This window comes from Mustela putorius, unplaced genomic scaffold, assembly GCF_011764305.1.
Source record: "Mustela putorius furo isolate JIRA1106 unplaced genomic scaffold, ASM1176430v1.1 tig00537248_pilon_pilon_pilon, whole genome shotgun sequence".
Taxonomy (NCBI): Eukaryota; Metazoa; Chordata; class Mammalia; order Carnivora; family Mustelidae; genus Mustela; species Mustela putorius.
Genome location: NW_025422387.1, coordinates 8,738,621 through 8,749,909, shown reverse-complemented (window position 1 = coordinate 8,749,909; position 11,289 = coordinate 8,738,621). Strand labels below are relative to the sequence as shown.

The 11,289-nt window shown below is 53.4% G+C and overlaps 1 protein-coding gene across 4 annotated transcripts in view; it reads left to right on the top strand.

Moving 5' to 3' along the window:
* The first annotated feature begins 613 nt into the window (after positions 1-613).
* RBM19 (RNA binding motif protein 19) overlaps positions 614-11,289 on the top strand; it is a 121,421-nt gene continuing 110,745 nt past the window's right edge. For 3 of the 4 annotated variants that reach the window (XM_045073529.1, XM_045073525.1, XM_004753296.3), the window contains exons 1-7: positions 615-775; positions 4,781-4,963; positions 6,762-6,887; positions 7,077-7,115; positions 7,390-7,582; positions 8,726-9,000; positions 10,628-10,708. In XM_045073529.1, the coding sequence (XP_044929464.1) occupies positions 740-775; positions 4,781-4,963; positions 6,762-6,887; positions 7,077-7,115; positions 7,390-7,582; positions 8,726-9,000; positions 10,628-10,708 (933 nt within the window). In that variant the 5' untranslated portion in view covers positions 615-739. Of the gene's footprint in view, positions 776-4,780; positions 4,964-6,761; positions 6,888-7,076; positions 7,116-7,389; positions 7,583-8,725; positions 9,001-10,627; positions 10,709-11,289 lie in introns of all 4 variants that reach the window. The other variant, XM_045073526.1, reaches the window with a different exon arrangement.

Genomic DNA, 11,289 nt, shown 5'->3' with positions numbered 1-11,289 from the left:
GAAATAATACATTTCTGTTGTTTAAGGTCACTGGATTTCTGGTAATTTGTCACAGTAGCTGTAAGAAACCAATGAACCTCATAATCTTATCTCTTAAAACTATGGAACACTACTTCATACAGAACAGCTCTGTGCCTTTGAGCAAGCTGCCTTGCTCTGGTTCCCAGGCGACTCTCAGGCAAAACCACAGACGTTGGTTTCCCGTGCATACATTCTAGTACTTGCAAGTGATGCTCAAGACATTGCTTCACGGCGCCTGGCAGGCTTTCTGAACCTCAGTCTCCCCATCTCTGAAAGGGAGGCAAGCATCCCTAATCCTTCCTACCTTCCTAGGGCTGCTTTAGGACTCAATAATAAAATAAAATAGAGATGGAGGCTACAAAAGCTTCCAAGTGTTCCCGGGATTCAAACACCCAGCCGGCCACACGCAAACCCCCGCCAATGTTAGGAACCAGCGCCCCCTGCCGGCCGCGCCGCTGCATAGGTTTCTTCCGGCAAGGCGCGGCAGCCTGCGCTTGCGCGGAGAAAGCAAACGCTCAGGTCCGCCCCTTGAGGGGTGTGACTTCTTTGGATCCCTCTGGTTCGGCCACACCCGCTTCCGGGGAGGGCGGGCTGACGTCTGGAGCACGTGATCTTGTTCCGGCTCGCCAAAGATGGCGGCCCCCAGAGCGGGAGCGTGAAAGTTGGTGAAAGAGGCTGTCCACCCGTGCCGGAATCGAAACAGTGGGGACCGTGCGCCATGTCGCGACTGATCGTGAAAAACCTCCCGAATGGGGTGAGTGCAGGGCCTGGACTTGGGAATCTGAAATTGGGACCAGCTGGGGGCCAGGAAGGAGAATGGCTGGGGAGAATTGAGGGGCTGTGGCCCTGGGGCAGGACTCAGGGTGCATTCGAAACCTAGAAGGGTCAAGATTCTCGGCATATCCGCATTTGACAGTTGGGAGAGGGAGATAGCGACAAGTCAGGTGTTCGCAGCCGGCCCGAGGGTACCTGACTTCCATCCTGACAAGTCTCTTCCTAGGAAGATGGCCAATACCCACCCCCCCCCACCCCACGTGTGCCGAACGCTCTCTCCTACAACCTCTCTCGTACGCGCACTTTTGTTGTTGTTCACTCGTCACTCGTTCGGATCCTGCACTTACACTCCTCTATGGCTCGGGAACTTGTTGGACAGGCAAATGGGGAGTAATAGGTTGAGGATCTGCGTTTCGATCCCCACTCCTGTCTTTGGGGCCAGTGGGCATGATTTAAGAAAACTGAGTGTGTGTGAAGAGCTTTAAACCATTCATTCAGTAAGTGGGGAGGGGGTGGCCTAGTCATACTTGTCTCTGTTTCCCAAGGGACCAGCACAGAACCTGGCACGTGGTAGGCCTTCAATAAAAACATGCGGAATGAATGAGTGAAGAAGTAGCTGCATGCCTGTGGTGTCAGATGACTGGAGGCAGTGGCTGGAATGGTTCATTCTTACCGATTTTACTGTAACTTTGGTTTGGGGAGCTGTCCCTCACCATCCGTGTGGCCAGTAAGCTCATTCCCAAAATACAAAATGCGCCCTTCGGATGGGATGAGAGAGCTTCTGTACTCTTGAGTCTAACTCCTTAGGAGCTTCTCTCTTTAGAAGGAGGGATATAACACAAAGTTATTTCTGCTTTCTTTGTGGTTTTTAAACCTTTCTCCCCCCACCCCCGCCAGTGGGTTGTGGGAGAGCTATGACAGGATTTTAAGAATTCGAATAGTACAAAAAAAAAAAAAAAAAAAGGATTCAAACAGTACCATGGTGTATGAAATGAGAAGCAAAGTCTTTTGTTCTGTCCTACCCTCTGTCTCTCTCCAGGTGGAACCACCTTCAATGGTTTGTTTTTAGGACTCCTCACAGGTATTACTCCATGTCTAAATGGTGTGCTTTCTCCCCCATTTCTTGGTCTGTTTACCCCAATGGCTATGTGCTGACCCTCCCCCATGAAAGACAAGGAACCACAAACATCTGTTGTTCCCTTCCAGTCTGTTACATTATTATTTTTAGTTCTTTCAAAATACCTATTGATCCATCCACCTGCTTTAGGCAATCTCTCTCTCTCTCTCTTTTTTAAAGATTTTATATATTTATTTGACAGAGATCACAAGTAGGCAGAGAGGCAGGCAGAGAAGAGGGTGGGAGCAGGCTTCCCACTGAGCAGAGAGCCCGATGCAGGGGCTCCATCCTAGGACCCTGGGATCATGACCTGAGCTGAAGGCAGAGGATTAACCCACTGAGCCACCCAGGCACCCCTAGGCAATGTCTCTTGATGCCTCACTTTGATGGATGAGGATTTTAGCATGGCTGCCCTTTCTTCCCCTCTCACTTCTGTTTCACTGGGCTTCTTCCCTCATTGGACTGACTCTCTTACAATTGCTTGTCTTGTCTGGTGAATGAAGGAACTGATGAAAAACCAGTAGTAGTAGCTAACATTTTGAGAACTTACTATGTGCCAGGCACTGTACCAGTTGCTTTCAGTAAAGTAACTTATTTAATCTGCAGCAACTGACCCTATCAGGTCACTTCCATTTTTGTGTCCATTTTAAAGGTGAAGAAACTGAACTACAGCGAGGGGAAGTGACTTGCCTGAGGTCACACACAACGGGTAATTCATAGAGCAGGGACTGAATTGAACAGTCTCTTCTAGAATTTTCATTCCTGACCCCTACACCCTACTGTCTCTCCTTACATGATAGCATGCACTTTTTTCTTTTTTTAAATTAATGACTGATTCCATTTTACTTTTTTTTTTTTTTTTTCCAAGATTCCATCCATTCATTTGACAGACAGAGATCACAAGTAGGCAGAGAGGCAGGCAGAGAGAGAGAGAGGAGTTAGCAGGCTCCCCGCAGAGCAGAGAGCCCCACACGGGGCTCGATCCCAGGACCCCGGGATCATGACCCGAGCCGAAGGCCGAGGCTTTAACCCACTGAGCCACCCAGGTGCCCCAGCATGCACTTTCTTAGCTCTTACCCAACACGTGTTTAGTAGTGAGTACGCTATGTTGCTGACTTTGTAGACAGTGGGGGATAAGACTCAGTCCCCATACCTTTATGGCATTGATGGTCTAGCAGAGGACTTGCACACCAGATCGCCATGGTGTAAGAGGCAGGGACTGAAGCATGACCCAGTGCTGTGTGAGCACAGAGGGCTGGGTTACCTGACCTACCTGGGGAGTCCGGGAGAGGCTTCCTGGGGGAGGTGATTGAACTGAGGATGAGAGGAGTTAGCCCAGGCCTGCTGGGAAGATTTCACCTAGAGGAGACAATTCGTAAAACGTCAGAGGTAAAAAGCAGAAAAGGCTGCAAGGCATTTGACAAGAGGTGGTGCTCCAGGGCTGGGTCAAGTTGATCATGGAGAATCTCGTGTTTTACAGTACTTGCTTATTCTTGAGCCTCTGGTGTTAGAAAGTCCCGCCAGGAGGTTCTTAACAGAGGAACGATGGGGGTCAGACTTGGGTGTGGTTGCTCCCATGTAATGGGGAGATGAATTCACTGCCTTTTATGTATCTGAACTGAGTCACAGCTCTTGATTCTGTAGACTTGGGTAGATCATTGATCCTGGATGACCTTCATTTTCTTCTCTCTAAAATGTGGATAATTCCTAACTCATAGGGTGATCCAAGATTTTAATGATCAGAGTTATTAAGAACCTGCCGCAGAAAACGTGTTTTTCCTTCCTTCTGGGCTGCCAGCATCCCTAGTTGCTTTAATTTTAGTCCTTGTTTTGGCTACCTGTGGGGTTCTTGGTGTCCCCACTACTACCTACACACAGATCCCCCAGTAACTGCTTAAAAAACTCAACTGAATTGCATCGGTGGTCTGGCTGGAGTGAGGATGGGGAGATGCTGGGAGTCCGTTTCTGTGTGGGGTTCCTTAACCAAATAATAATAATATTAAGGAATTAGTTTTCTATTGCTACTGTTAAGAAATCAGGAGGGTCAGGGTTTGAGATGTCAAACTTAGTGCCTTGAAACAATACACATTTATTATCCTATAGTCTTGGAGGGCAGAAATCCTAAAATCACGGTGCTGGTAAGTTGCCTTCCTTCTGGAGACTCTAGGGGAGAATCTGTTTCTTGGTCTTTTGTAAGCTTCTTGAGGCCGCCTGTGCTCCGTGGCTTTTGGCGACACCCTGCAGGGTCAAAGCCAGCAGTGTGTCATCTTGCAGTCTCTTTTTTGTCTCCACCATCACACTGCCTTTTGCAGCCCTGACGCTCCTGTCTGCCTTGTGTAACGGGACATCGGTATTGGATCTGCCCAGATGAGTCAGGATAACTTCCCCTTCTCGAGATCCTCAATGTCTGTGAAATCCCTTTGGCCACATGCAGTCGCAGTCCCAGCGGTCCCAGGGGTTTGGATGTAGCCGTCTTTTGGGGTGCTTCATTATTCTCTCTACCCTCATGAGCAAACACATGTAATTTACCACGTTCATTCATTCATTCACGCGTTTACGCTGACATTATCAGGTATTGGCGGGAGCGGCTATGGTGCTGGGCTCCGTATGTAATAGGTCTCTTTATCCTTTGAACAGCCCATAGAGTAGGATGATTTCACTGCAGCCTTCCTGTATCTAGATTTCCTCATCTACTAGTTCCTGTTCGGGCCAGAGCTGGAGCCAGGTCCCACTACAGAGCATGCTCTGCCCCAGCCTCCTCAATGTTGGCCCTTGGGGAATCCCAGGGTCCAGGGTTTCCAGCCCGTTTTTGTTCCCTTGGCTCAGAGGACTCCCCTGCCCCTCCCTCAGTGCGCCCTTCTGTCGTAGATGAAGGAGGAGCGTTTCAGGCAGCTGTTTGGCTCCTTTGGCACCCTGACGGACTGCAGCCTGAAGTTCACCAAAGACGGCAAGTTCCGTAAGTTTGGCTTCATCGGCTTCAAGTCAGAGGAAGAGGCCCGGACGGCGCTGAACCATTTCAACAAGAGTTTCATCGACACCTCCCGGATCTCGGTGAGTCGGCTTCTCCTGCCTGTCGAGACGGACACCCCTTGATCTTTCCCTCCATGCTCTAGGCCTGAGCCGAGCTGTTTTCAGACTGTGCTGTCTTTGGTCCGTCTCCCTGGTTCTCCAACTGTCGTATATACGAATCCCTCGGAGAGCTTGTTAAAACAGTTTCGGAGTCAATGTCGGGGTGGGCTGGGACCCAAGAGTAGGCAGGTCAGCTAGCTCACGGGTGAAGCCAGTGCTGCTGTCCCCAACATGCTCAGACAACCATTGTTCTTTGTCAGTCGCTCACTCATTCAGCAGATAAACAGGGAGCACCCACGCCGTGCTGGGGATTTCGAGGAGCATGGTGCCCGTGGTCCCCGTCCTCGTGGGGCTGGCCCACAGATAGGCTGCTTTCACTCGGTGTTGTCCGGGCTGCGAGGGGGAAGCTCCAGAGACCTCTGGAAAATAGAGGAGGCCCACGTCCTGGCCCAGGGGTTGTCAGGAGAGCTTCCTGAAGGAGGAGGTCCTATCCCTGTCACTCATATACATTTAATGACTTGGTCAAACATTCTTAACACTTGGTTGAGAAGAGAAAAGCAGATGTTAGGCAAGTATGTATCACATGACTCCATTCACTTAGAACCATATTTCTTAGTCTCCGTGTGTGAAACATAGAAAGAGCTATGCGGAAGGATTTTTACCAATACATTCGTTTCTCTCGCTGGGTGATAAGAATTGGGATTAAAAACTTTTTTTTTTTCATTTTCCTTGTTGCTTTTCTCTGTTGATTTGAGTTTTTTTCACTGAACACATCATTGCTACAGAAACAGCAGAAATATTTTGAAAGTCCGTAGAAAGGGGCGTGGCAGGAGGACAGCCCCCCCCACCAACCCAGGATAGAGGTGGCCGCAGGTGCACCCAAATGTGGCAGAAAGTGCCGCCCGTCTTAGTAGTGTGTCGTGGGAGTCGTGTCAGCTCAGGCCTGACGCTGAGCAGGCTTCTCCGTGGCCGCCCACCTCTCTCATCACCCCGGAGCCATTCTCTGCGGCCAACGAGCTCAATGCGCGATAATTATAGTGAATCTGGAAGCCGTTAGCTTAGCCTTGCCTTGTGCCAGACCCCATGTCAGCCAGCCTGGGGCGCTGAGTGGCTAAGAACTCGGGCTCTAGAGCCCAGGCCCCCCGAGTTCCCGTCCCCACTCTGTCACCTTCTCCCTGGGTGACGGGGACAAATGACCTCACTTTGCTGATCTGGGAAGTGGGAAGGGTGGTGGTCCCTCCGTCCCGCTGTTCTGGAGGCTCGCTGTCCTCCCGCTCGCGGAGCACTCGGACTGCCTAGTGTGGGCGGTGGGTTACTAAGTGTAGCGACTGGAATGACTCAGAGAGGAGAAGGCAAAGGCCAGGAGAGGGTGACCGCGGCTGACCCTGGGACAGTAGAGTATCATAAATGTGTTTTCTGTTATGGTTTTCTTAATGTGTTCTTCTTTTTTTAGCTCATTTTTCTATAAGAATGCAGGGCATTATACCTATGACGTACAAATTACGTGTCAGTCAACTGCTCTCCATAGGGCTTCTAGCCAGCAGGAGGCTATTAGTAGTTGGGTGTTGGGGGGAAGTGGACAGTTACACACAGACTTTTATTTACACAGAGTCAGTGCCCCTAACCCCGTGTCCTCCAAGGGTCCATTGTAATTTGCTTCAGCTGACTCCACTCGTAGGTGGCAATTGCAGTTTTCAAAAGCTGGGCTTCCAGGTGCTGAGGGTAGCACCCGCACTGGGCTGGGGGCAGGTGTCCCCGTCACCCTCTCTCTCCCACGCAGGTGGAGTTCTGCAAGGCGTTTGGGGACCCGACAAAGCCCCGGGCCTGGAGCAGACATGCTCAGAAAACAAGCCAGTCCAAGAATCCCTCAAAAGACAAAGATGCTGTCCCTACAGAACCCAAGAAAGTGCGTAGGTCACTCCCACCTACATCCCTCGTGTCAGCAAAGTGGTGACCTGGGGTGGGGGGTGGGGACAGAGCAACGGGAGCAGGAACGGGAGCAGATGGTTCCTGAAGGTGGACCCTCCCCAGGCAACCTGTCTGTCCCGTCTCCCCATCATCTGGGACTCTTACCCTCTGTGCCTTCTGTCTACAGGATGACAAGACAAAAAGGGTAGCAAGCGAATTGGAGAAGGTGAGTGTGTCCTGTGGACCAAGAGGAGGGGTACCCGGGACGGCACCGGGAGGGCTGCGGCAGGCTGAGACAGCGTGTGGTGCCTCTTGTCCTCCCTCTTCGGGTTTCTGTGGCTTCTTGGTCTCCTGTCTGATGACGAGTGCGACCAGCTGACCCAAGGGGTCCTCTAGAGACCCGGAGAAATGAGCGCAGGGGATGCTCCCACCCGCTCTCGGGGGGTCAGGAGAGTGTGCCCCAGCGGACCCTTCTTTCTCCACCTCCTCTCGGCCGCCAGCTGAAGGAAGACACCGAGTTCCAGGAGTTCCTCTCCGTGCACCAGAAGCGGATGCAGACAGCCACTTGGGCCAATGACGCCCTGGACACCGAGGCCTCGAAGGGGAAGAGCAAGGCTGCCAGTGACTACCTGAACTTCGACTCCGACTCGGGGCAGGAGAGCGACGAGGAGGTTGCCAGCGGGGACCCGGAAGGTGAGGGCATCCACGTGCCCCCGTCCACACAGAGCATGCGCCTGTGTGTGTGTCCCGGCCTGGGTGGCTCTGACCTGGGTGCCAGACACGGGAGATGACGTAAGAGACACCGTCCTCTCTGGGGGTGATTATCCCACCCGAGATCTGCCCGGACCCATGCTGGTCACAGTCGGTCAAGTATTTATTGAGCACCTGCTGAATGCCAGGCGCTGGTTTGGGCCTCGAGGATACAGCAGTGAGCAAAGAAGAGTTCTCTCCTGGAGCTGGAAGGTCAGGGGAAAGAAACAATAATTAAGCTTCTGCTCGAGGGCCCCCTCCTCGGAGGCCTTCCCTGGGGGCTCTTCTACCCCCCTTTCCTGCTTTCTCGCCGCAGCGCTCGTCTTCAGATATCATCCTTGATAGTGGACTTAATTCCGTATTGTGGGGAGGGAGGGGGCTTCTGTCCTCAGAAGAGGCTCACGGCGTAGCGTGGGGGCAGATGGGAACAGGAGCGTTTGCAGTCCGGACTGGTCACTGTTCTGGTTGTGGGTCAGGCATCGATCTTACCCGAAGGTGAGACAATGAATTGAAGATGGATTTTATGCCTGGTGAAGTTTCTGGGCAAAACTGGAGTCTGGAGGACTCGCTGGGAGTGGGTGGGATATGGTGGGGAAGGGCCAGGAAGGGGTGGTCGCCGGCAGAGGGAAGAGCATGGCCGGGCACGGGGGACGGGGCTGCACAGGCGTTTGAGGGGAGCCTACGTGGTTTGGGGCGGCTGGAGAGGACGAGGTGGAGCTGGGGGGAAGCCAGTCAGCTCATGTCGGCCTGATGAGCGTGAGTGTCCTGTGAGCATCTGGAAGCCACTGGAAGCTAGTAGGTGAGGAGTGAACAGTCCTGTCTGTTTCTCTAGATGATCGCGCCGGCCGCAGTTGAAAGACCAGGCTGGCGCGGGCGGGGCCAGGGCAGGGAGCTGTGCAGGGAGCCACGGAACTCTCTCCACTTGTGGCACGTGGCGTGTCAGAACCCCCAACGGTTAGACCCGTTTAACATTGTGTGTCAGAGGCCTCACCAGGCCTCTCAGGCCGCCATGCTGGGCCCCCTTGTTGGTCCCTGCCTCTGCTTGGCCAGTGCCCGTCACTAACTCCCAGCCCCCCGTTTTTGCAGAGGAAGGGGGCCACGAACCCAGGGCAGCCGTGCAGACAGAGCTGTCAGACATGGATTACCTGAAATCCAAGGTGGTGAAGTCCCAGTCGCCGTCGTCCTCGGAAGAGGAGGAGAGTGAAGACGAGGCCGTGAGCTGTGGGGCCGGGAGCGGGGCCGAGGAGGAGGAGGAGGCTCCCGGCCCCGCACCCACCCAGCAGGACAGAGGGAGGCCAGGGGCCGGTGCAGCGCGGGGCAGCCCGTCCAGGAACGAGACAGCGGGGGTGGCCAGAGCGGAGGTGTGTGCATGGGGGTGTGCACTGGTGCTTGGGGGGCAGAGGGAGGAGGGGGGACAGCTGCCCTGGTTCTCGCTCACGTTCCCTGCGGGGCCCGCCTTCAGCTCTCGGCCCTGCTGCGTGCCTGCTGTGTGACCTTGGACAAGCACTTCTCCCCTCGGAGTCTGTTTTCTGTGGCGATGTGGAGAGCCTGTCTGCCTTCTGTGGCCCCAGAGTGTTCACGAGCTGTGGGAGGGGCAGGGGCATGTGATGCTCGGCGCTCCGTAGCAGGGAAGGCAGATGGGAGCCACGATGGCCAGTAAGAGATGGAGTCAGTGGACTGCTTGCTACGTGCTGGTTATAATGCCAGCTTGGTCGTTTGTCATTAAGTCTTACGACAGCCTTCCAGGGAGTGGGGGTGTGCAGGGATTCTCGTCCCATTTTACAGGGGAGGAACCTGAGGCCCAGTGAAGGAAAAAGACTTGTCCAAGGTCACAGCTAGGAAGTGCTGGGGTCAGGCTTGAACCCACGCCCACTGGGTTCTGAAGCCTATGTTATAAATGTGGGTGCTACCTTCAGGGACAGACACCTTGTCCCCCCACTGGGCTTCTTCTGCTCAGAGACAGGGCAGGTCACACTGGGGCCCCCGTCCCCTTGCCTCCCTCTCCCACCCGGCCCTCTTCAAGGCTCCAAACAGCATCTCTCTTTGCTTTTCCTTGTCCCCCTCACTCCTTGATTTACGGCCCCTTCTCATAACCACACCCTGTCCTTTTGTCCTAAAAATGGACATTCCGGAGAGGTAGGCGAGTCTGGCGAAGTCAGAGAACTATGGGTTCAAACCCTAGCTCCGACCCAGTGTGACCGTGGGACCTGGGGAGAGGTGCTACTCCTCAGGCCACTGGTCCTCACCTAAGATAACGCTCAGCCTAGCAGCAGGCCCCATGCCTAAAGGGGGAGCTTTAGGCACAGGTTCCCAAACCCCTGTGCGTAAGCGCATGCTGGCAGTCGCAGTTTCCGAGTTCAGGAAGACACCTCAGTGCCTCGTGCAGAGTCACAGTCCCAGGAGGGTCTGGGACAGCACCCCCTAATCAGGCACATGTCTGTTCATGTCTGTTTCTGCAATGAAACCAGGAATGACCACTCCTCCTACTAAGGGGGTAAAGGCAGATGTTATATTGCCTCACGTCCACTCAGAGCAGATTTTACTGGCCAGTGACTTTAAGTTAGGGCAAGTTTTGTTGCCAAAGGAATTCTGGTAAATTTAGATTTCTTTAGGACTCTCTGGATACAGAATTACAAAGAGGATCCTGAACCCACACCCTCTGAAGTTGCTTTGAGGATTCAGTAGGATAGCAGTATTTACTAAGTGCTTTGGACCAGTGTCTGGCCCAGAGTTAAGCCCTAAGTCCATGGCAGCGAATAGCAGAGTATCTCAAGGCTCCATCTGAGGCTCTCTGCCCCTCCTCGTAGCCTGAAGGCCCTGCTGGTGCACCCTTACCTCCCCCTCCAGCCAGACTGCCCAGAACAGCAGGCACGATGCTTGTCTGCATTCCCTGGCTCCCCCTGGAAGCAGGTGTCTCACCGAGGCGTCTGGCCCTGCCTCCTCCTGCAGCTGTCCCCACGAACTCACTGGGGCCATTTCTGTTCTCAGGCAGACAAACCAGCAACCCAGAAGGAACCCACCACCCCCTACACTGTGAAGCTGCGGGGAGCCCCATTCAATGTCACAGAGGTACGACCAACAGTGCAACAACGGCGGGGAGACCCCGGGACATGGGAGGCGGGGAGGAGGATGCCAGGAGGCTCTGGTGCGTGGGGGCTTTGGGGTCATTGAGGACTTGATCTGGGAGGAACTGGGGTCAGAAAGACAAAGTACGATCTCAGGGTCAGGAAACAGAGACGGCTCTACAGAGACCAAGAAATACTGGTTTCACTCTCTGGTCCTGTACGTTAGAAGTGGCAAGCACTCTTTAAAAATTTAAGGGTGTCTGGGTGGCTCAGTCGGCTAAGCATCCCAACTCTTGATATCGACTCGGGTTGTGATCTCAGAGTCATGAGGTCAAGCCTGTGTTGAGCTCTGCGCTCAGTGTGGAGTCTACTTGGGATTCTCCCTCCCCGCTCCCTGCCCTTCCCAGCCCCCCACCCCCTGCACTCTTTCAAAAATAAATCTTAAAAAAATTGTTTTTAAAGGATGAGCCAGATGATTTGTGATCAGTGTGGTGACTACTTAACCCTGCTGTTGTAGCACTGAGGCAGCCCGAGACAGTAGGTACACAAACAGTCATGGTTGTGTGCCAATAAAACTTTATTGAC